This window comes from Ranitomeya imitator, chromosome 5, assembly GCF_032444005.1.
Source record: "Ranitomeya imitator isolate aRanImi1 chromosome 5, aRanImi1.pri, whole genome shotgun sequence".
In the NCBI taxonomy this organism is placed as follows: Eukaryota; Metazoa; Chordata; class Amphibia; order Anura; family Dendrobatidae; genus Ranitomeya; species Ranitomeya imitator.
This window is the reverse complement of record NC_091286.1, coordinates 67189847-67214256: the sequence shown is the minus strand read 5'-3', so window position 1 is coordinate 67214256 and position 24410 is coordinate 67189847. Positions and strand designations below refer to the sequence as shown.

Genomic DNA, 24410 nt, shown 5'->3' with positions numbered 1-24410 from the left:
AAGTATTTTGCGTGACATATCTCTGTGATTTAAGGGCATAAAAATTTAAAGTTGGAAAATTGCGAAATTTTCAAAATTTTCGCCAAATTTCCGTTTTTTTCACAAATAAACGCAAGTTATATCGAATAAATGTTACTACTAAAATGAAGTACAATATGTCACGAGAAAACATTGTCAGAATCACTGGGATCCGTTGAAGCGTTCCAGAGTTATAACCTCATAAAGGGACAGTGGTCAGAATTGTAAAAATTGGCCCGGTCATTAACGTGCAAACCACCCTCGGGGCTTAAGGGGTTAAGGAAAGTGACCGTTTACAGCATAGAAGCCTTAAGGAGCGCTATATTTCTGTAAACACACATGGACATTTTATTAAACGTCTGGTAGTCATTATCTCTTTGTTTGTTCGAGTTTTCTTCTATACACAAGGATAATTCGCAGATAACACTTTACAGGCTGTATTCATGCGTGGAGGCCAGATGGTACACTGTAGTGTTAAAGATTTTATAAAATGTTATTCACACAGTGGCGTTTATTTCAGTAGGAGTAACTAGATCCTTGTAAGGAGCATGTAAACTTGATTTTGTTTTTTTCATTGTGTACGCCATATTTCATAAACTCACACTGTTACAAAACTTTCTTTGTCTATTTTTTTAAGGGTTTGTGGAGTACAATAATTTTCAGAATTTTGCACTACTGTGTGTGAATATATCTTTGAAATTGTATGGGACAAGAATATTACTGGTCAATTCTTAGATTGTGGGTTGTATAGGCAGGGCTGCCACTAGGAATTTGAGGGCACCATACTGTCAAAATTTTTGAGCCCCCTTGACTTCGCCCAGGCTCCAGCCGCAGCTCCGTTTCCACCCCTCGAATCTTCCACAGTCACACTGCCCACTCTTGGAAAAACTCCACTTCTGCACCATGTCCTCAACAATCACACATTAACAGTTCCAAGATCACATACATAGTCATCAGCTTTTGTTCTGGCCAAAAGAATTTTTAAGCCATTACCACGGCAAGGTAGACTCTTTTGGCCCTACTCTACTCTAACCTATTAAACATTTGATAAAATACTCAATAATCTTTTTAGGTATTTTTTTCTTTAAGGGAATGAGTCACATACATTTTTAAAAAAAATTGTAAGCAGATTGTGACTTTTTTATAATCTGTGTATCTGATTGCAGATTATTGTATTCAGTTTTCTGCACATTTATGGAAGCTGTCGGTGGATATCCGTTTGCACTCGGACTGCAGTGCATGGACTGGCCGTGGCCCGTGGGTCTCCTGACTTGAACTCAGCAGCCTCACAGCATGTTTGAGGATGTGGGCTGGGAGATCGGCGCCCAGTCCATGCACTGCAGTGTGAGCGCAGACCAATTTCTTCCTTCCAATAATTATACTTTTCCCAATCATATATACCCGCTTTTTATTTTTCCATCAATATGACCGTGTGAGGGCTTGTTTTTGCGGGACAAGTTGTACTTTTGAATGACATGATTGGTTTTACCAAATAGTGTACTGGAAAATGGGGAAAAAATCAAAGTGCGATGAAATTGCAAAAAAAGTGGAATTCTACAATTGTTTTTTTTTTTTTTATTACCATGTTCATCAAATGCTTAAACTTACCTGCCATTATGATTCTCCAGGTCATTACAAGTTCGTAGATACCAAACATATATAGTTTCTTTTTTATTTAAGTGGTGAAAAAAAAATCCCAAGTTTGTCAATAGAGAAAAAAAACAAATTGCCATTTTCCGAGACTCGTAACATCTCCATTTTTCGTGATCTGGGGCTGGCTGAGGGTTAAAATTTTGCACGATGATCTGATGTTTTTATTGATACTACCTTGGTGTAGATGTGATCTTTTTATCGCCCATTATTGCATATTAATGCAGTATTGCAGCGACTAAAAAAAAAGTAATTTTGCAGTTTTTTATTTTTTTTTTCGCGTTACGCCGTTTATCGATCAAATTCATTCTTTTTATATATTGATGGATCTGGTAATTCTGAACGTGGCGATGCCAAATAAGTCTGAAGACAAGTCAAATACCAAAATACGTCAGACATTGACAGCGGCATTTAACATGTTAACATCTGTGGAGGAATCACGATTCCTCCAGCGTCTGTTAGAAGCACATGACAGCTTATCTGATCAGCAGTCATGTGCTGGTATAGGTGCGGGCTCATCGCCGGAGTCCGCACCAAACAGGGGGAGGCATCCAATGACTGACACCGCAGGTCATTGGAGGTTAGGGGGTTAATAAATGTAAACAATGTATATTATTGCATATGTATTCACTGATTATACACTACAAAAAAATCTCTTTATTGGTATTCATTAAAACCTATAAATTCTAGAATATATTGTAAATATGCCCCAAAACACGAGCACTCAGAAAGTGATATGATAGAAAAAAAAATCAAATAGTCAAGCATAAAGGAGGATCACCCTACTTGCCATCTACTCTTGTTCCTACCTGTCCGCAGAGCTTGGCACCCTTTTAAAACGCAATTTATGCTGCTGATCCTCGTTGACTAGCCCTGGTCATCTTCGCCGCCTCCTCACCCTGTCAGACGCAGGACGCAGACTCCTGTCAGCAGCTTCCTCCTGCTGGACGCAGACTTCCCTCACCAGCCTCTCCTCACTTCCGTTATCAGCCTCCCCCTGCCGGATACAGACTCCTCTCACTAACCTCCCCCTGCCAGATGCAGAATTCCCTCAGCAGCCTCTCCTCACTTCCGTTATCAGCCTTCCCCTGCCGGATGCAGACTCCTCTCACTAACCTCCCCCTGCCAGATGCAGAACTCCCTCAGCAGCCTCACCCTGTCAGATGCAGACTCCATCCTAAAGCTCCACCTACACTGCAAATAATTTTGAAAAAGCATTTTTTAAAACTCGTTTCACGATTCTTTCAGTGCAAACAGGCTGACTATCACCCAATGAGTGAGCAAAACATTCTTGTCATTCTCTGTGATGCATCAACTTTTGAAAACAGGACTTGCAAAGCCGAGAACCATGGCAAGCTATGTGCAGTGAACAGTCTAGTATAGATTTCTCAGTACGCATTACTACTTTGGCCTGACTGTGTAAACAGGCATGTAAACTGCCAACGATCAGTAAATGTTTACTTGAACAGCAGTCATGTCGGGCCTCCAGCTAGTCCTTGTAAATGGACCTTAAGGATATCTGCCTCCACGATTGTTTTCTTTGATTAAATTTTGGGTGTGGCAGGACTAGATCTTCATTTAATATGGAGTCATATTGGCATGGAGTATATAGAAACATGTTTATTAACCTTGCTCTTGTTGGTACCACCTTTGGAGGAAACATACCTAAAACTTAATGTTTAACAAAGCAGAGGAAAAGACCAATCAGCTGGCCTGTCCGATGCTCAGCAGGAGTAACATAACCTAAGCAAAAAGTAAGCACTCGCGTCTTCATAAAAAACTGTTTGTTATCTCCATGGTATTTTGGCCAAGCCAAAATACACATTACATAAACGCATTGCTTGGAGGCTTGTATGCGTTATCCACTTGCCTTTCAGTTTTTTGTGCCATTGTCTACTATCACTGCTTTTAAATTTGGATTGAATAAACCATTTTTTATGAAGATGCGAGAGCCGGCTTTTTGCTTAGATTATCAATGTATAACACTTTAATAAAACTCACAGCATAATTAGGAATATTAGTCAAGCCAGACACCCATCTACAGACAGCTGTTTCATGAATTGCTCCTTGTCATTGTGGGGACCATTATTCCCTTTACTAAGCTGTGTCAAGGGATTTAATTGATCCTGCCAAAACCTTCTCTGCACTGCTGAGGGGCAAGTTCCCGAAACAGTCGTTTATGGGTATCTGAAATGGTCATGTCACAAGATCTGTTAGGTCATTAGCTACCTCAATTGTTGGTAATAGAGAGCGTTTTCTTACCTTACTGGAGAAGGCTATAATCCAGTTATTACATTTAGGCCAAGAGTTTGTTTCTTCTTTGGGGAGACCAGAATAGGCATCTGGCAGACACCTCTTTCTTCTCTCCCATGGAAACTAAGGCTCACACTTGTAAAAATCATGACTGAAACTTTGAATTGAAATTTATATTTATGGGCACTTTTGTTAAGACAGATTTTAAAGTAGACATATGCAGTCAGTAATGATCAACTAATGACCTCATCCCAAGACTGAAGTGTAAAGCCACAAAGGGAACAAATGGCCCCAGATTGTGGATACTGTTTAGTTCTCTGTGATGTTTTACATTGTTTCGGTTAATGGATGAATTATGTATGATCATGTGTGACTCTGCCAGACCCTAAACAATAGTGGTGATCCCAGACATTTGTTGGCACTTGGGAATGAGTGAATTCCCAGTAATATTTAGATTAGCACATGTGTCTATATCACTCCGAGAGAATTTCATGGGCAGAGATCACAGGCTGTCTACTTTCAATGTGTACACTGACGAGGCATTTTGATATGGTGTGACATTCCTGTTAGGGCCAGGGTTGAGTGATATCATATCACAGGACACTGCTCAAAAGATGCCATCGGACAAAAACACTAATGCATATAGACTTAGACCTGAGGAAAAAAATGTCTTCCAGGCTGAATGGATAAAAATAGTATACAACTGATACTATTAACCAAGGCTTTGCATGAACGAGCACAAGCTATTCTCTTAACTCGTTGTGATCCCCTCATAATTGGCAATACATCAAAAAGTTTAGTATAATTGTAATTGCTCAGTTATCATTTTAATGGCCTAAACTACGCGTCTTTAATGTAATCCTATGTGCTCTGTTCATAGCAAGCGGGGCTTTGTGCTAACTCTATCCTGGCACAGGGATTACAATATCTTTGAACTAAATCTTAGATAATTTCTAACAAACTGTTGCAATTAATTTCATGGTATTATTTTGGGATCAATGAAAGGATCCACTCTGTGGCTTTCAATTATTTGATTTTCAGAAAATTACCCAAGACTATTAATAAAGTGGTACACATTTCAATCTAGCAAAGGGTCTTTCTGTTCCAGAGCATTTTTATTTAGATTTCCTCCATGGCTTTTGTCTTGGTAGCTGTCTGTGGCTGTCCGGCTTAACATAATGATTCGTATCTGCCGGAAGTTAAATCCAGGACATGCACATGGGGTTGTCTACCCAAATATAACAATAAGAGAAAGACATAGGAGGAAATGCATTATCACTGCCATTGCACATGCAAGTCTTGATAAATTTGGCACATTGTATTCCAACGAGCCCTTCATTGAGAGGCGTACGCCACTTAATGAATTTGGTGCATCTTCAGTGACATGCTCCTTTGTGCATGCCACCAGAAATTCTACTCGGGAGAATTTCTGGAGTAAGAGATGTTATCCGTTTTGCTGAATTTGACAGGCAGTGCAACCTCATCATGTCTTGTCCCTGGCCGACTTCTCTCCAACTTAGATCGTTTTGGTCCAGCTGCTCCATGCTGAGTACATCAAAAATTGCCAATTTCTTTGCATATCTCCGCATTGCACAAAATTTTGCAGCTTTTAAAAGTGTTTTCTGGCATAAAATCTTTAAGAAATCTGTGCCATTGTCTATACAGGACATAGGTACTCACAGTTCTCAAACTCTATCTACTCAAAGACAAAAGTGAATACTAAAATGGACTCTAGTCAGCAGAGAATGACTGTTCAAATCAAGTACAGGTGCTCGGTAGTTCACAGCGGGCCAAACATTTATGTGCACCTTCTCACCTGCTTGGTTTCCACATATCTGCAGCCTTCTCTGGTCCTATGAAGCCAGAGCTGTCACTCATAGAAAAGGGAGAGGTGGAAACGGAGGGAAAACAAGCAGGTTGGGAATGTGTATTTAAATGATTGGCCCTGTCGCGGAGCAACAAGTGGCGGGATTTAGTCAGCAGAGAACAACTATTCAAACTTGAGTCCCTTTTAATCAATATTACCTAAAAGAGCCTGAATAATACCACCCAACTTTCTTGAACAATTGAACAGCCTAAAATTCCATAAATTATTGCTTATAGAGATGCTCAGCAGCACATGGTGTGTGTAATATTTGCCAACTGCCCCGGAACTCCTGGGGAGTGGGCTTACGTAAATCCCACCCAAAAGTGGGAGTTCTGGGGTTGATTGGAGGCATTCTCAGTAGGAGTGAGTTGCTCTGAGAGAGGATCAGGGGTGTGGGTGGGGTAAGTCATAAACACTCCCAGACACGGTAAGTTGTATGAGCTTATTGGCTATTGATAACACGAATGCTGCCCGCAGCGGTAGCCCAGTAGTCACTCCCACTGTAATAGGCAAATACTGGCCAGGATTGCCATCCGTACATAAAATACCGGGCAGTCCATAAAAGTAGGACACTTTTTAAAATCCCTATTGGTAAAAAAAAATATCTAGACAGATTGATAGAATGAGAGAGATATATTTATTTTTATTTTTAAGCTGGTACACAGAATACCATGACTCCAATTTGCAAATTTTCATTTCACGGCGAACATTAATCATATTCCTATTAAGGACTGTAGATTACAGTTAGGGCGAATCGATTCACCGGACCCTGTCCATCGGCCACGACCGTAATCTATGGCCGCTGATCTGAATCCCTGAAAAATTTCCTCCTGCCGTAGGGAGGCAGCATATCAGCATTTTATTGTGTAAACATTTGAAAAATATATTTGATGTATAAATAAATTGGATGATTTTGTGTCATGAGTGCTAATAATTGAATGTCCTTGTCTTTTAGTGGACGGCTGTATACATAGAGCTTCCGGGCCGTTTCTCAGCGCTGAATGTCGTACACTACGAGGTTGTGAGACTGGTAAAGCAAAAATCACTTGTGGTTATGAACTGCCAGCGAAATGTAAGTCACGGGAACTTCTTCTTAAACCATGAGATTTTATGAGTGCATTGCTAAATGTGATGGGAATTTCCTACAAGGCACATTACAGCGAGATCCGTTTGTATGTAGCAGCTCAATTACAGCTAGAAATTGAAAAGGCAGCAACGCAAGCACAATCTGCGGCACTATAGGGGCGCTGCTGAAAGATTCACATCCTTATTCCAACCGCAAGACAAGTATCTAACAAAGGTCATAAATGGATCAACCAGAAAGGCTTCTCTGCTTGGCGTGCTCGTCTTTAATATGGCAGCAGCAAGATGAGACGTGCTGGGAATTATTGATCATATTATATGCACTTAGTCTTAATATTTGAGAAATCTTGTAGCTAAGTAGCTTATAGAAATGTTACTTTAGGAAAGAAAGAAAATGGATATGGTTGGATTTGGAAGTTTTCACTTTGCTGAGGACTTTTTAAACCATTTTGTAATTCTATGGTTGAAAGAAATCCATCGCATTAATCCTATCACCTAATAAATTGATCAGGATCAAGGTAAAAACCTCATTAGGTAGATGCCACTTGTCCTTTATTAGGGGGAAACATTCCTTACCTACTCCAAACATTGTGATCAGACTGCCGCAATCACTACAAAAACACGCAATGAAGCCGAAACTCGTAAATTAGCCTCAGAAAATGAATCTGTCGATGATGAAGAAACCTTCATTCCTCTTCATGTAAAGGGTGTCCCCTTATCCCTTCTGCAGGCCGATCTGTAAAAGGTCATTATAGAGATCTCTGTACTGTCCCCTCATATATTTGTACATTGTAAATAAAAATGCCCGCAAGTCTTAGTTTTATGAAATTGAATAACCCCAAGTTTGATTACCAGTTGTGGTATTGTAGCACACCCATTCTCATATTGTAGCCCACCCATTCTCTTATTGTAGCCCACCCATTCTCTTAATGTAGTCCACCCATTCTCTTAATGTAGCCCACCCATTCTCTTATTGTAACCCACCCATTCTCTTATTGTAGCCCACCCATTCTCTTATTGTAGCCCACCCATTGTCTTACTTTCTAGTCACCATGGCTGCATGTTTTGCACCTGTTCGACAGCCGCAACAAATGCAGGGATTGCCTGTTTGTTAGGAGACATACAGCCATGGCAACTCGAAAATAATATTCAAGCATGCCGAAGATACTCTATTAGCACTCGAGCATGCTCAGATAACACCTTAGCCTTAGCCTTGAATTTCTGCAGATTTGTATGGTCTTTAGAAAGGGGGTGGGGCTCACAGGGTAATACTGTGGAGTAGCCAAAAGATACGCCCCCAACAAATCGTGTGAGACATGACCCCTTGGAAAACAGGTTAAAAATTAAAACCAAGTATGCTCATATCTCTGTAACCGTATGGCGGAATTAAATATATATATATATATATATATATATATATATATATATATATATATATACACGAAAAAAATTGGAACAACTTCAGACACTACCTTGATGACGTGCAAAGTTTCCCCAACCAATATTCAAATGGCTTTCAAAATAGAAATCAAAAAGGACAACAGCACAAAAAACTCAAAAAAAAGTGGACTTTATTTCCCAAACGCAGTGGCAACATTTCGGATATACTATAGGAGAAAGGATACTATATCCAAAACGTTGCCACGCCATTTGGGCAGTAAAGTCAAATGTATTTAAGTTTTTTGTGCTATATATATATATAGCACAAAAAACTTAAAAACATTTGACTTTACTGCCCAAATGGTGTGGCAACGTTTTGGATATAGTATCCTTTCTCCTATAGTATCCTTTCTCATATATATATATATATATATATATATATATATATATATATGTATATATATATAATATATATATATTATATTATATTCAGGGGAGCAGCAGGAATATAATGCGAGCTAAAATTGGTCACTTTTGACCTGGTAGGTGGTTGTGCACTGGCTTGAGCTGTTCATCGTATATTTATATGCTATTTTGATGCTTTGCTTTTATTATTCATTTGAGTAATTAGTTATTTCCCCTGGAGTAATCGGAAGCTGGAAATATCCCCTCTTCTCCACACAGGGTAATATATACATAGTAAATGATAATGGCCTTGACTCTATATTTTCGATAAATAATGGCGTTCAGAGCACTTTTCACTTGATAATGTTTGACTACCTTGAAAGCAGTTGTTAAAAAAATACATTTTCTCTTTTATTTATGCAGATTTGTGGATAGTGAATACTCATATGCCCAGAGAGATCAAAGTGATATATTGTGTTTTCAGCTGCTGTGCAAAGGCTGATTGGCAATTACTGTGAAGGCATCTGTCACATGTTAGCGCATAGAAACAGCGAGCAGACTCCAATGCTGGAATTCATCTGCACTGGACGGATTAGAATTTTGCCTTTACAATTGAATAGTCTTATGCAAAACATTTCCCAGTCCCCTAAATCCAATGGGATGTCCCTATGCAGCACATGGGTGACACATGTACTAATTAATGACTGCAGGTCACAGGCGGGTAATGGGATGCATTTGTTTTGTGCCTTTTAAGTATCAGAGACGTGTCAGTGAAAGGTCATATCAGTTACATGTGCAGCTCATCAAAGGATAAATATCACGATTTTGTGTTTAACAAGCGGCGGTGCAGAGTGCAAGCTGCTGCAGATGAGTCAATGGACTTGTTTGGTTTTTTTTTTATTTTTTTTTATAAATCACAAGCCTCTGAGAGAGAATGAAAAATCAGAAATCAACATTGTTATATTTAGTACAATTACTTTGAGTACCCATCACCAGTCAGGGGCTGTCCTCCTTATATAGTAAGAATTACCACCATCTCGGGTAATCCAAGGTATAGTGAAAAAGTAGGGTGCCCCTAGTTCGAGGGATTGGGTAGGTGCACATTGTTGCTTGTCACTATGTGGCAATTGACTTTAAGGGAGTGTGTCAGCACAAAATGACTGTTCAAACCAAGTAAAACCGCTTGGAGCACCCTAGGCGTGGCCAAACATTTAAGGCTATTTTCTCACCTACTTGTTTTCTGTCTATCTCCATCCCTCACTAGCTCTATAAAGCCAGAGCTTTCAATCAAAGAAAAAGAAGGTTGGGGGGTAGAGGGAAAACAAGTAGGTGGGAAGGTGCACTTAGAGTTGGCCATGCCATGGTGCACAGAGTTCCTGGACTTGGTTTGAACAGTGCTGACAGCCTTCCCTTAAAGTGAGTTGCCAGTATGAGGTCAATGTAGATTAGGAAAGCAGACAGTCAGTCATTACATGTCTCTGGTAATGCCACCTTCCATTTAAAGTAAGCTCTGGAAGCAGATTCTTGGGGAGATCCATAGCTCATTTGCATATTAAGAAAAAAGTGGATTACTCTAGCATCAGACATCGGATTACAGATATCAAGGTATCATTTTATTCAACTTTCTGTGACCTCCATGTTCATATAGGCGGCTTAGGAGGGTTTATCCTACTGACAGATTCCTTTTAAGCATTATTGTGGCGTGTGTGTTCTCTATCACTTTGAAGTTGTTTGGTTCTACTATACTTCAGAGAATACTTCTGTAATATGGCATCCAAAGCATATCATGACTTTTTTTTCCAGTTGATTTCTGTTTGGACTATCTCTGTATACCTCTGGATAAATTGGAGCCATATGGAGGCACAATATGGAGCTATAATAGATCTTTGTGCATGAGAGAATTTTCCTAATTGCTGTTCTGGTCTTGTAAAATTCCATATTTAATTACCATTGTATGCTTTGAAATTGTGCTGGATTACCAAATGCTGGATAATATGACTTTCACTCATCTTTACTTTCTGAAAGTTATTCAAGTGCATGTAAAAATTTGCATGACATAAAACAGCAAAGTTTTGTTTAAGCGACACACTACTGTTTTGTTTGAGCGACACACTACTGGTGTGTACGGCACAATTTACACACTGTATTAACTAATGGCCTTTAGAAACTCTACAGATCCCAATATTGACCTAGGACTTGTATGATGAACGCTTTGGTCCTATTGTATACACAATTCTTGGAAATACTGGTGGGATCTCAGATGACATGATGAAATGGCTCGAATTATGAGTGCCATAAATTTCTTGCCGATGTTTCTCGTTGATTTATTAACTATAGTAAATAACCCCAAGTGTGCTCAGGGTTCATTAACCTTTTATTGATTGGGGAATGTCTTACATTTTTTTATTTACCGACCTGGGCAAAATATTTTCTGCCTCATTAACACTGATTGAAAATTTCATGACAATTATGTGCCATAATAGCAATTAAATGTAATTTATCAAGCCTCTAGACCTGACATGTGATTAATGTAATGGTATGATTTGGTTTGATTGCAATTAGCTGGGCCAGAAAGAGTGTTTTTTTAATGATTAAGTATATTTCTGATTTATGAAGCAAGATTGTAAAAATCTCAACAGCCTTCAAATTGATGCATATAACAAATGCAATGGATATTATGAAAAGAAAGTCATAGTAATAGTTGTATCTCAGGACTTGAGATCATTTACAACATTTGTATAATACTTTGGTACCCACTTAACCACATCTGTACCAACCATAGGGATTTTAGTGTAGAAGAGGGTTCAAAATGTTTCTCTTTCCCATGTGAGCGGCTCTGTAATATGACTGGTGTGATACTTGATGGGGGGTAGGGATCAAGGGAATGTGGCATCAGAAAATGAAATATTGTTATAATTGATAATTTATTGTAAATGTGCCATATTTTTCCTCGAAATTTGTTTTTCGTTGTTCTATATAATTGTATTATAAAATCTGAAATATTTGTGATTTTAACACTGATCACTAGGTTTTACACGACTCATGCTTCCTGTTCTATACAGCCAACCCTTCATCGGGCTCATTATCACAGACAGGATTGCAATGCAATGTAACACCTTTATGCATTGTAGATGACACCAGATAAGTCATTCACCCTCCTCACCATATTGTTGCTAATGTCCATTTCTATAGAGGTTTGAAAAAAAAACCACCTAAATATAAAGAAATGCATTTAACAAAAACCTGAAATAACTTTAAGGTGTCATTATTCCCTTTAAAGGGATTATCTGCGACTGTTTTTTTACTGTGGAGCTAACCCATTTAAAGGGAACCTGTCACCCCGAAAATCGCGGGGGAGGTAAGCCCACCGGCATCAGGGGCTTATCTACAGCATTCTGTAATGCTGTAGATAAGCCCCCGATGTTACCTGAAAGAGGAGAAAAAGATGTTAGATTATACTCACCCAGGGGCGGTCCCGCTGCTGGTCCGGTCGGATGGGTGTCTCTGGTCCGCTGCGGCGCCTCCCATCTTCATTCCAAGACGTCCTCTTCTGATCTTCAGCCACGGCTCCGGCGCAGGCGTACTTTGTCTGCCCTGTTGAGGGCAGAGCAAAGTACTGCAGTACGCAGGCGCCGGGCCTCTCTGACCTTTCCAGCACCTGCGCACTGCAATACTTTGTTCTGCCTTCAACAGGGCAGACAAAGTACGCCTGCGCCGGAGCCGTGGCTGAAGATCAGAAGAGGACGTCTTGGAATGAAGATGGGAGGTGCCGCAGCGGACCAGAGACACCCATCCGACCGGACCAGCAGCGGGACCACCCCTGGGTGAGTATAATCTAACGTCTTTTTCTCCTCTTTCAGGTAACATCGGGGGCTTATCTACAGCATTACAGAATGCTGGAGATAAGCCCCTGATGCCGGTGGGCTTACCTCACCCACGATTTTTGGGGTGACAGGTTCCCTTTACGGATTTTGCATAGGGGTAAAGAAACTTCAAGTTATGTCTCTCTTACTACCTCTCTTACTACAAGATAATGTATTGCTCTAAATCAGAGATCCCCAACTCCAGTCCTCAAGGCCCACCAACATGTCATGTTTTCAGGATTTCCTTAGTTTTGCCCAGGTAATAATTGCATCACCTGTGCAATGGAAAGGAAATCCTGAAAACATGGCCTGTTGGTGGGCCTTGAGGACTGGAGTTGGGGACCTCTGCTCTAAATGAAGAGACTTTGTTGTTTTTTTAAACTGTTAAAGCAATTTAAATCTTATTTTGGCAACATGACTCTGCTAAACCTACCCTAGACTCCACAGCAAAGTTGAAAAGTGAGCTACAAAAAGTCATTCTATTGTGTATGCTCTAGTGTTAGTTGCTAGCTACCTGCTAGTTGTGCCCTGCAATGATCTCTTCTGGCTGAGAGCTGTCATGGATTGCTGCTGGCGGTGATTCTCCTACGTCCTATGATATCATGTCAACAGACCAGATCCTTCTCTTCCACTGTGCTGTGTCGACTGGGCATCACTGCCTGCATAATCTTGATTGACAGCCAGCTCAGTCTAACGCAGCTGCGAGTCACCTGTCCATAAACATCGGCAGCGATGCACTGTTAAGGGAGCAGAGTGGAAGAGAAGGAACTGCCCTGTTGACATGACGTTACAGGCAGTAGGTGAATCGTCAGCAGGAGTCTGATGAGGTTGTCGCAGGTCAGAACAGGTAGGCAGTTAGCAACTACTTGCCGATAAGTGCTTTGCCCCTTGGAAAAAATGAAGTCCCGGAATCACGGATAACCCTTTTAATGATTTTACATAGGGTAGCAGAAAGTTTGTTGCAGCTTTGTTACTAATAGATAACATACTGCTCTGAATGAAGGTGTGTATATATATATATATATATATATATATTTTAAACTGTTATAGCGAGATGACTCTGCTAATCCTACCCTAGTCTACATAGCTGTGTCGAAAGGTGAGCTACATTAAGTCATTCTATTGTGTGTGCTCTAGAAGACTAATGTAAAGATAAAATATATCAGTATTTTTTATACTAATAGTCATATAGAAAAGAGAATTGACTAATGGGCAATAATTGCTTTCATGTCAATATTTGTGAATTGTGAATCATGCTTTTTTCCCAAACAGTAATAAAATGGATTATTGGAGATTCTCTGTGGCACATTACTACTCTACACAGTCTAGTCATGCCTGACATGTTTTACTGTTAATAGAAAGTCAGTCTATCTTGACTTTAATATTTAATGTTCTTCTGATGGATAACAGTTGAATAATAAGGGAATAACTATGTGAAAACTGTAGAAATGTATTTTATTTTACTTTACTTTTAATCCAAGATATCATTTTTTTTACCCAGACAGACATACATAGTGTGGTTTTGTTTGTTTCTGCTGGTCAAACTAAAAGAAACATGAGATACCAATGGCTTTTCTGTTGCTCATAGAACTCATTAGTCTGTAGAACCGTTTCCTACAATAAAGACTACCTTAATATTTCAAATTATTAACTACGAGGCAGGTACGGACTGGGGCTGAAATTCAGTCCTGGCATTTGAAATGACACAGGCCCATGTTGTTAGTGTCCCCAAGCACCAGATGGGATATATTACTAATATTACCCTGGATGGAGGAAAGCAAGATTTACTACAAGACCAATATGTCTAATGATACCTCTGTCCTGCTGGGGTAAGTGACTGAGTCAGCAACTTTGTGCTCCATCACAACTCTTAACAGTATGGGTGTCTTGAGAACACTGATACTCCTAACAACATAGCAGACAAGGCGGCCCACAACCAGACAGGCCCTTCTGGCATTTGCCAGAATTGCCAGATTGCCAGTCCGGCCCTGCTACGGGGTTATCAGTTTAGGCTGTGTGATGAGAATCGAAACAGAAGAACACTTGTAGATCATGTCACTCCTTGACATTTATTTATCATTCTTTCCATTTCTAATATTTTTGTGTGTTTTTGGGAAGGTTTGGGAGAGGGAATTGCCTGTCCATATCAAAAAGTCTAGAATAACTCCTGCTGAGCAGCATATTTGCCATCCATTGCCACAAACTTTGACTAATCCCATTTACTAGACATCTAAAATCTGATTTGCTTAAATGCAAGAATAGTAAATTTGTTTAATTTTTTTTTTTTTTACCAATAATTATGTTTTACTTATTAAGGAGACCTTCATGAATGATATATGCTATGTGTCGTAGATACTCTTTTCCCTCCGAACAGTTGCTTGACAAACAACTATAGGTATCAACCTCCAGCAGCTGTGCACACTTGTAAATATAGATTTGGAATATCAATGTCTGAGACAAAGATTATAGAAAAAATTTTATGTGAAACAGTAAAGCTTAACAACTTGTTTTTCCACAAAGAATGTGAGTGGTCTTGTAGAACCGAGGGAAATTTATTTATTGCTATGTGTCAAGAGAAACTGAAACCTTCTCTATCCTCAATTCTCCAGAGTTCCGGATCATTTTGGGCTGAAGGAAAATACAATAGTCTGTTGAAAATAGGAGCAGTGGTGTGAAAAGGCTGGTGTATTGGGTGGTTGCAATTGTAGAAATGTTTAATTTAGTATGGCTTCTGTGAAAATGTCAGCAGCCTTATTACCTTGAATTTAGATTTATGTGGCTTTTTATTTATTTATTTTTATTCATTTTCTTTAGAGAAATGAAGAATGGCAAATATTTCTCAAAGGAAGAAACAATGATAAATATTCAGTGATAGAATTCTTTAATTTTAAAGGACTAGTTCATTCGTAACAGTCTGCGATTATCGTACGATACAATTTTCCATAGGAAGGTAAGAGGAAATCCAAGCCATCCATCCGGGTAAATATGAAAGTTTTTTTCTTAACTAAAGTTCCATTAACAAAACACAAACAAATCAATGGAAAAGAAATAAAATGCTAGTTCTGACAGTCTATGACTAAGGGCCAGAAACTTGTCAAAGATAGAATTTTAATTATTTTCCATAGATTTTTGTGTGTTTTTTTAATGGAACTTTAATAAAGAAAAAATCATTTATATTTACCAAGATGGATGTGCTGGATTTCCTTTTACCTTCATTTCTACAAGTCGTTGTGCTCCACCAGCTGGATGTAGCACCTACCGGCTCCATGATATCCCAGTTGTCCATTAACTACTAAGCCTGTTGAGCTATCCTGTATTCAAGAACAGTTTTCCCTAGTAAATTTTCTGAAGATAATCCTAGAATAAAAGCAGATCTTGGAAAATGTCCATGTACGTAATTCCCAACACAACCTGTGTATAATAAACTGTATGTATACAGATTCTCCTGAGAGCCTCTTCTGGAGCCATCTCTAAGATCTCCTCTTGGGGTCATGTTTATATGCAGCATATCTCCATATGTGGATTTTTTGGGGGTGCTTATTTAATGTAGTCTAAAGTGTGGACACTAACTTTAAATATTTATTTTTCTCATTGCTTATACAACACATACAAATTCTGCAGCGCTGTAAACATATGAGAATCACAGTCCATGCTTGGTGGGAGTCTGCATCAGAACACCATTGCTGAAGGTCAACAGTAACCAACCACAGGATCTGAATTTATTGTGCATCCACACAAATGAATAATATCAAATACGTGATTAAATATTTTTTTCTTTGGAAAATTTCTAATTATTTTTAAAACCATTGTATGTAAGGACAAGATAGTTTTACAGTTGGGTTGATGGGAATTCCAACTCCGAGAAGTCTAAAGGTACTGTCACACTAAACGATATCGCTAGCGATCCGTGACGTTGCAGCGTCCTGGCTAGCGATATCGTTCAGTTTGACACACAGCAGCGATCAGAATCCTGCTGTGATGTCGTTGGTCGCTGCAGAAAGTCCAGCACTTTATTTCATGGCTGGACTTCCTGCTGACATCGCTGAATCGGCGTGTGTGACGCCGATTCAGCGATGTCTTCGCTGGTAACCAGGGTAAACATGTTTACCCTGGTTACCAGCGTAAAAGTAAAAAAAAAAAACACTACATACTTACCTTCCGCTGTCTGTCCCTCGGCGCTCTGCTTCTCTGCCCTGTGTAAGCACAGCGGCCGGAAAGCAGAGCGGTGACAGCTCTCCAGCGACCAAACAGCGACGCTGCAGCGATCCGGATCGTTGTCGGTATCGCTGCAGCGTCGCTGAGTGTGACGGTACCTTAAAACTTTCCTTTACTCTATGGATGACTGACTGCTTTCTCAGTAGTCATACTCATGTACAGAAGTTTGTTAATGACTCCCTTATCTGCAGCTTATCTCCAGTTCATGATCTCAAGATATGCTTATTGCTTATGTTCATTGTGACAAATATATACAGCTTTTATTGCACAGTAATGTTACATTGCTATATTGTTTAATGGTTTAGTAAAAGTGGTTCTGTCAGGCTGTACACTGATATAGCCCTATGTTTAACATGAAGGGGTAAAAGGATTAGAAAAAAGGGTTTGCTGCTTTCTTCTCTTACATCTGGTCTACTGTCTGTCAGTTATCGAAGCCCATCCACATTTAACCTCTAGACATTGTGGCAACGACTATAGAGACATTTATAGTACACTTGTTTTGAAATGTAAAAAAAAAAAAAAATTACAGAACAATTATCAGAGACAACTTTTAAAAAAGGCATTAATTCAGATAATCAGCCTTTATAAAGATGTTGCAAATTTACCGAAAAGACTTGCACCACACGTATGTGACCATGTAAGCCTTAGTCCTGGAAGTTCTGAAATCCTGCACGGAGAACCTAAGAAGCTGATGCAACACAAGGAGTCAAGCGAGAGCCTAGGAGAGGTGATTACTTTTTTTTATTATTTATTGTGTTTTCCTGTATTTCAAAAGAATGTAAATGCAAAGTGTGTGAATCTATTGGTACATCTCTATTTTACCTAAATACAGTGCTCAGGATAATTGAGTACACCCCAACCAGATTTGTCAGAAAACCTTTAGTTTACTTTCAGGGTCAACATTTTCAAATTGATCCCATACTTCAAAATGCTGCAACAAATGTAAGCCATTGATTGCAAACTAAATTTGTCATTTTGCACGCCCCCAAAAAGCAATTCTTGCTATCAAATTAATTCCAATTCAATTTATTGTCCCCCTTGTAAAAATAGTAGGTGAAATGCACGTCGAGGCCCGGCTGGGTGATCTCCCGCTCTTCTTCAACTTGGGTCAGCAATGTTCTCCACATCTGTGCGGCTGTCTTACATGCGCATCTCTGTATGGTTATTATTACATAGTTATTAATTATTGGGGTTATTTCCCTCACCTCTTCACAATCTTTTTTTGCTTTGCCATCCTCACCTACTTTGGTTATTGTATAACATTTTACACATACTCTTATTCCAAAACTTATGTATTCATCTATTTTGTAGGACATACTTTTACATCTGTATTCTATTGGAACTTTATACATACCTGGCCACTTTTTTTTTTTTAATTATGGAGGACAATGTAAATATTTGTATGCCAAACCTAAAGACTTTCTATATGGTGGTAATATGTTATTGCATTTTGTATTTATTGGTATTCTATCAATATCCCTGGCATTATCTTGCCTTATCTATGTCAGATATCTGTTACATTGATTTTGGATTTGTATCTGGGCATAGCAATTGATTTCTCCCTATATATGTGTGGGGATCATCCCACTCTATTTTTACTTGTATTGTCATTGGTCTGACTACCTGGTGTACTAATTTTGTAATTTTTGATGTGCAACAATAAAATATTTTTTGTTTTTTTGAAATATAATCATCTTTTTGGTGAGGGCAGTCTACTCCACCTATCTATTATGTTAGATTTCTATATATATATATATAATATATAAGTACGTTACCACCATAATTACTACAATACTTTGTGGGGGAACACTATATCACTAGGTTACGTTCCCAGCCCAATTTACAATATATTTGTGCTCTGTCTTTTTTGTCACTTATTCAATACCATGTTGCAAAAATGCGTACACCCTAACGAGAACACCTCAGTTTAGAATACATAATTCGCTTGAGCAAGAATAGAACCACAGTTAAGTCTAATTAAACTGGTGTCCAGCAGATAGGTGACTATACAACAAGCCACTGTGCATTTTTGAAGAACAGGGTGAAAGTAATTAAGTGACCATGAATGGCTCCTGATCTGAACGTAACCAAACATCTATTGAAAATTCTGAAGAGATAAGTAAAGCATCACTCTCCATCCAGCATCCAGGCTCTAAAAGAGGTCATTCTTGAAGAACACAAAAATATAAATGTGATATGTCACCAGCTTGTTCATTGCATGCCTAGAAGACTTGTTACTGTTCTTAAAAATCATGGAGATCATACAAAATATTAGATCTAGTTGTTTTTGTAGTTGTTTTGTAGTTGTTTTTCATGTGGGGTGCATTCATTTTTGCAGAAACTAATTTGAGTAAAGCTGAAGATTTTGTTATATTATTAACCTTCCATGTTATGGGCTAAAAATATGTTCTATGACACGCAGTCTTGCCAAAATCTTGGAAATTGCTCTTGTGTTCAGTGAGAGATTGACTAAATCTTACTTTTTGAAAGAGGGTGTAATCGTTTATCCTGAGCATTGTAACTGTAACACAAGTTTGTTTCAACCTGCAGAATAAAAGCCACTCCTATAATTCTTGCTCATGGAGGGTTGCAAGCAGGGACTCCACCCTTGTAGGGTCTATGGACAGGAGTTTCATTTGTAAAAAAAAACCTTTGCGTACACCACAATGTTGCTCAGAGACTATATACAGGTGCTTCTCACAAAAACACAGTGGACTTTCACCAGCAGATGATATGGCTCTCCAAACCATCACTGATAGTGGAAAATTCACACTAGACCTCGAGCAGCTTGGAATGTGTTCCTCTCCACTCTTCCTCCGACTGTGACCTTAATTTCCAAATGAAATGCAAAATTTACTTTCATCTGAAAACAACACCTTGGACCACTGAGCTACAGTCCAGTTCTTTTTCTCGTTGGCCCAGGTGAGAAGCTTCTGACATTGTCTATTGGTCATGAGTGGCTTGACACAAGGAATGTGACAATTGTAGCCATGTCCTGGATACGTCTGTGTGTGGTGGCTCTTGAAGTAATGTCTCCAGCAGCAGTCCACTCGAGAATCTCCTCCCAATTTTTGAATGGCCTTTTCTTAACAATCCTTTCAAGGCTGCGGTTATCCCGGTTGCTCGTGCACCTTTTTCCTTCCACTCAACTTTCTGTTAATATGCTTGGATACAGCACTCTGTGAACAGCCAGCTTCTTTAGCAATGACCTTTTGTGTCTTACCCTCCTTGTGGATTGTGTTAATGACTGCCTTCTGGGCATTTTTCAAGTCTGCAGTCTTCCCCATGATTGTGGAGCCTACTGAAACACAGTAATGGATCTTTTTAAACACTTAGGAAGCCTTTGCAGGTGTTTTTTGTTAATTATTCAAATTTACTGAAGTAATGACTTTGGGGGTTTCATTGGCTATAAGCCATAATAGTCATCAACATAATCATCAACATAAACAGAAATAAACACTTGAAATAGATCACTCTGTTTGTAATGATTCTATATAATATGAGTTTAACTTTTTGCATTGAAGAACTGAAATAAATTAACTTTTTGATGATATTCTAATTTTGTGAGAAGCACCTGTTGTTTAAATTTTAGGTGAGTATCTAAGTATTTTCTAAGGATATGTCCAGGATGACAAAAAAAACTATGGCTGCCAACTTTCAAAGACCACCGTAAACTTGTCTATTGTGTCTCCAGCGTCACTTAAATGAAATTAATGGGACTGAGCTACAACTTGTAGACAGGTGTGGACTAGTTACAAGCCAAGTAAGATGGGGACCTTACATGGTCTGTCACAGGAGTACGGGAGTTACCTACATCCAGTTGAACAAAATAACTAAAGAAGAAATTCCTTTAACTCCTTGTGTGACTTTTAGGTTTATTTTTAAAACTTATGATGAAGTTTGAACAAGCATGATTGATTCAATGACATATTACACGTTGGAATGCTGAGCGCCTCATTTTGACACTGCGCTCTTGTCCTTTGTATTATTGACATTTTAGTTGATGTCATTTTTCAAGTAAAGGTTTCCTTTATCTTACAACATTCCAGAAATACTCTTCATTTTTCATATTCCCAACAGTAAAGCAAAGCCTTAGTTTATACGACAGAGGTGAGGTGTTTACATGGGTGATATATTTTTTCTTAAAAGTTTATTATGTATACATTTTATGGGCTGCTTCTTGTACCAAAGGTTATTATTGAACAAGTGCAAGGGGAGTGGTACTGATTACAAGGTCACACAGTTAACTTATGTAAAAAAAAATGGAACACCGATCCAGATAGTGGGATTTATTAATACAGTTAGGAGGAAACTAGACTAGACTGGCAGAAACTGCCCCTTGTCTCGAGGCCAATATATTGCACCACTGTTATAAATCTGGCCATTTTAATAACTGTTTTCCAAGTCACTTTTTCTTTTTCCCTTTACCGAAGACAGATTATACATTTGCGTCATGCAATATATGCTACTTTTCTGAAGCAACTTGTGCCAGAATTCTGCCATGTTTTACTTCGCAAACCTCCCTTATGATGTGTTTTAGGACTTGGGATTAAAACTACTTTTCGGTTAACAAACTTTACTCTGTTTTTTTTTTCTTTCGGGATTTCTGCTTATTCACAGTAAATGTTAGATGGGAGAATTGTTTTGCCCATTATAAATCTGTTTGGTTTTCAGAGGTCATAGGGAATTGTGGAAATCGATTTGCCAGGATTGAGTGAGTTTTTTCGACAATATGAGAAAGGGATTTGCCAATTACCGTATTTTTCGGACTATAAGACACACCGGACTATAAGACGCACCCAGATTTTAGAGGTGGAAACTAGGGAAAAAATATTTGATGCAAAAAAATGTGGTAAAAAGTAATAACATAAATAACATACTTTTATATGTGGTGATATTATATGTAATAGTATGTTATTATGTTGGAAGCTGCGGGTAGAAGATGGAGCTGCGGGACCAGTGTTGTTTCTGTAAAGTACTGTATGAATACACTGGAGAGTGAGTATAAGAATGGGGGCACAGGGCTTCTATTGAAAGCACCACTCCAGAACTGCAAAATAACACTGGAGTGCTGCTTTAAAATCCCATGGGAGAACTATAACTCCCAACATGTCCTGCAGATCCTATGGCTTGCTGGGAGTTATAGTTCACCAAAGGAGTAGCACAGTGCTTTATTGTGCGTTGTAAAGACTAACCTCTTAATTGTGGCAGCCAGCCAGCCACACTGTGGTGAGGTCAAAGCATACACAGAGCCCTCCCTCTTGTTGCCTCTCAACAGCACAGGTCATAAGAGGAAGCCTGCAGATTCTAGTGGGGAGTCTGAAGGACCTGTGATGACATCAGAAGAGGGAGGGCTCTGAGCTGCCATGTGATGCTCCAGCCCGCCCACTTCATGACATCACACATGTCCTTATGCCCAGTACTCAGCATCCAGCACAGCCAAGCAGGTATGCAGCGATCTTGTCTCCTCTGGCCCCTTCTGCTGCCCCCTCCTCCCCCGGGATCACAGATCTCCCCAGCTGCTGCAGGAATCCAGCGCAGGGGAAACCATGTGTGTCCCTGTTTAAGTGAAGGAGTATTCATGTGCTGCTCCCCGCTCACTGCTCAGCTGACTGGTGGGCGGGGAAGTGGCTAATGAATATTCACTGAACTTTAATCATCGGGACCATGTGATTTCCCCAGCACTGATTCCGGCAGCAGTGACATTTTTCTGCCTCCTGAAAGTGGGATCCCAGTGCGATCCCACTCACCGCGGCTACCCCCTCCACACATGTTAAATCCCTACCATAAGACGCACCCACACTTTCCTCCCAAATTTGGAGGAAAAAAAGTGCATCTTATGGTCTGAAAAATACTGTACTCTATTATATTCTATTCTGTGGACAGGTAGATAGCGTTATAGGAGTATATATCTCAGATGTATAATGTGTGTGTGTGTAATATACACTGCTCAAAAAAATAAAGGGAACACTAAAATCCCACATCCTAGATATCACTGAATTAAATATTCCAGTTGCAAATCTTTATTCATTACATAGTGGAATGCTTTGAGAAGAATAAAGCATAAAAATTATCAATGTGAATCAAAATTATCCCATGGAGGTCTGAACTTGGAATGATACTCAAAATCAAAGTGAAAAATCAAATTACAGACTGATCCAACTTCAGTGGAAATGCCACAAGACAAGGAAATGATGTTCAGTAGTGTGTGTGGCCACCAAATGCCTGTATGACCTTTCTACAATGCCTGGGCATGCATCTGATGAGGCGGTGGATGGTCTCCTGTGGGATCTCCTCCCAGACCTGGACTAAAGCATCCACCAACTCCTGGACGGTCTGTGGTGCAATGGGACATCGGTGGATGGTGCGAGACATGCGAGACATGATGTCCCAGATGTGTTCAATTGGATTCAGGTCTGGTGTTATGAAAGGTAATTCAGTACCACAATGGACATAGAGGTCAGCGCACATACAGTGACCTGGCAATAACCCAAAAAACAAGAACGAGCTCTGAGACGTGGGAACTCTGTTGACCGCAATCCCTAATCCTCTCCAACCACACTAAAGGCAGCCATGAATTGCGCCTAACGCTGCCTATGCAACTCGGCACGGCCTGAGAAACTAGCTAGCCTGAAGATAGAAAATAAGCCTACCTTGCCTCAGAGAAATACCCCAAAGGAAAAGGCAGCCCCCACATATAATGACTGTGAGTTAAGATGAAAAGACAAACGTAGAGATGAAATAGATTTAGCAAAGTGAGGCCCAACTTTCTGAACAGAGCGAGGATAGGAAAGGTAACTTTGAGGTCAACACAAAACCCTACAAAAACCACTCAAAGGGGGTAAAAAGACCCTCCGTACCGAACTAACGGCACGGAGGTACACCCTCTGCGTCCCAGAGCTTCCAGCAAGCAGAAAAAACAAATTGACAAGCTGGACAGAAAAAAACAGCAAACAAATAGCAAAGAGGAACTTAGCTATGCAGAGCAGCAGGCCACAGGAACGATCCAGGAGGAAACAGGTCCAATACTAGAACATTGACTGGAAGCCAGGATCAAAGCACTAGGTGGAGTTAAATAGAGAAGCACCTAACGACTTCACCACCCTACCTGAGGAAGGAAACTCAGAAGCCGCAGTACCACTTTCCTCCACCAACGGAAGCTCACAGAGAGAACCAGCCGAAGTACCACTTGTGACCACAGGAGGGAGCTCTGCCACAGAATTCACAACAGTCTGGGGAATGGGCTGGCCAGTCCATAGCTTCAATGCCTTCATCTTGCAGGAACTGCTGATACACTTCAGCCACATGAGGTCTGGCATTGTCCTGCATTAGGAGGAACCCAGGGCCAACCGCATCAGCATATGGTCTCACAAGGGGTCTGAGGATCTCATCTCGATAACTAATGGCAGTCATGCTACCTCTGGCAAGCACATAGAGGGCTGTGCAGCCCTCCAAAGAAATGCCACCCCACACCATTACTGACCCACTGCCAAACCAGTCATGCTGAAGGATGTTGCAGGCATTAGATCACTCTCCATAGCGTCTCCAGACTCTGTCACGTCTGTCACATGTGCTCAGTGTGAAGGCGCCAGTGGCAAATTTGTAATCCTGGTGTTCTGTGGCAAATGCCAAATGTCCTGCATGGTCTTGGGCTGTGAGCACAACCCCCATCTGTG

At 39.8% G+C, this 24410-nt stretch overlaps 1 protein-coding gene across 6 annotated transcripts in view; it reads left to right on the top strand.

Moving 5' to 3' along the window:
• Nucleotides 1-24410, top strand: part of MACROD2 (mono-ADP ribosylhydrolase 2) — a 2991260-nt gene that overhangs the window by 1092313 nt on the left and 1874537 nt on the right. For all 6 annotated transcript variants that reach the window (XM_069768762.1, XM_069768759.1, XM_069768757.1 and 3 more), the window contains exon 5: nucleotides 6744-6860. In XM_069768762.1, coding sequence (XP_069624863.1) covers nucleotides 6744-6860 — 117 coding nt within the window. The remainder of the gene's footprint in view (nucleotides 1-6743; nucleotides 6861-24410) is intronic.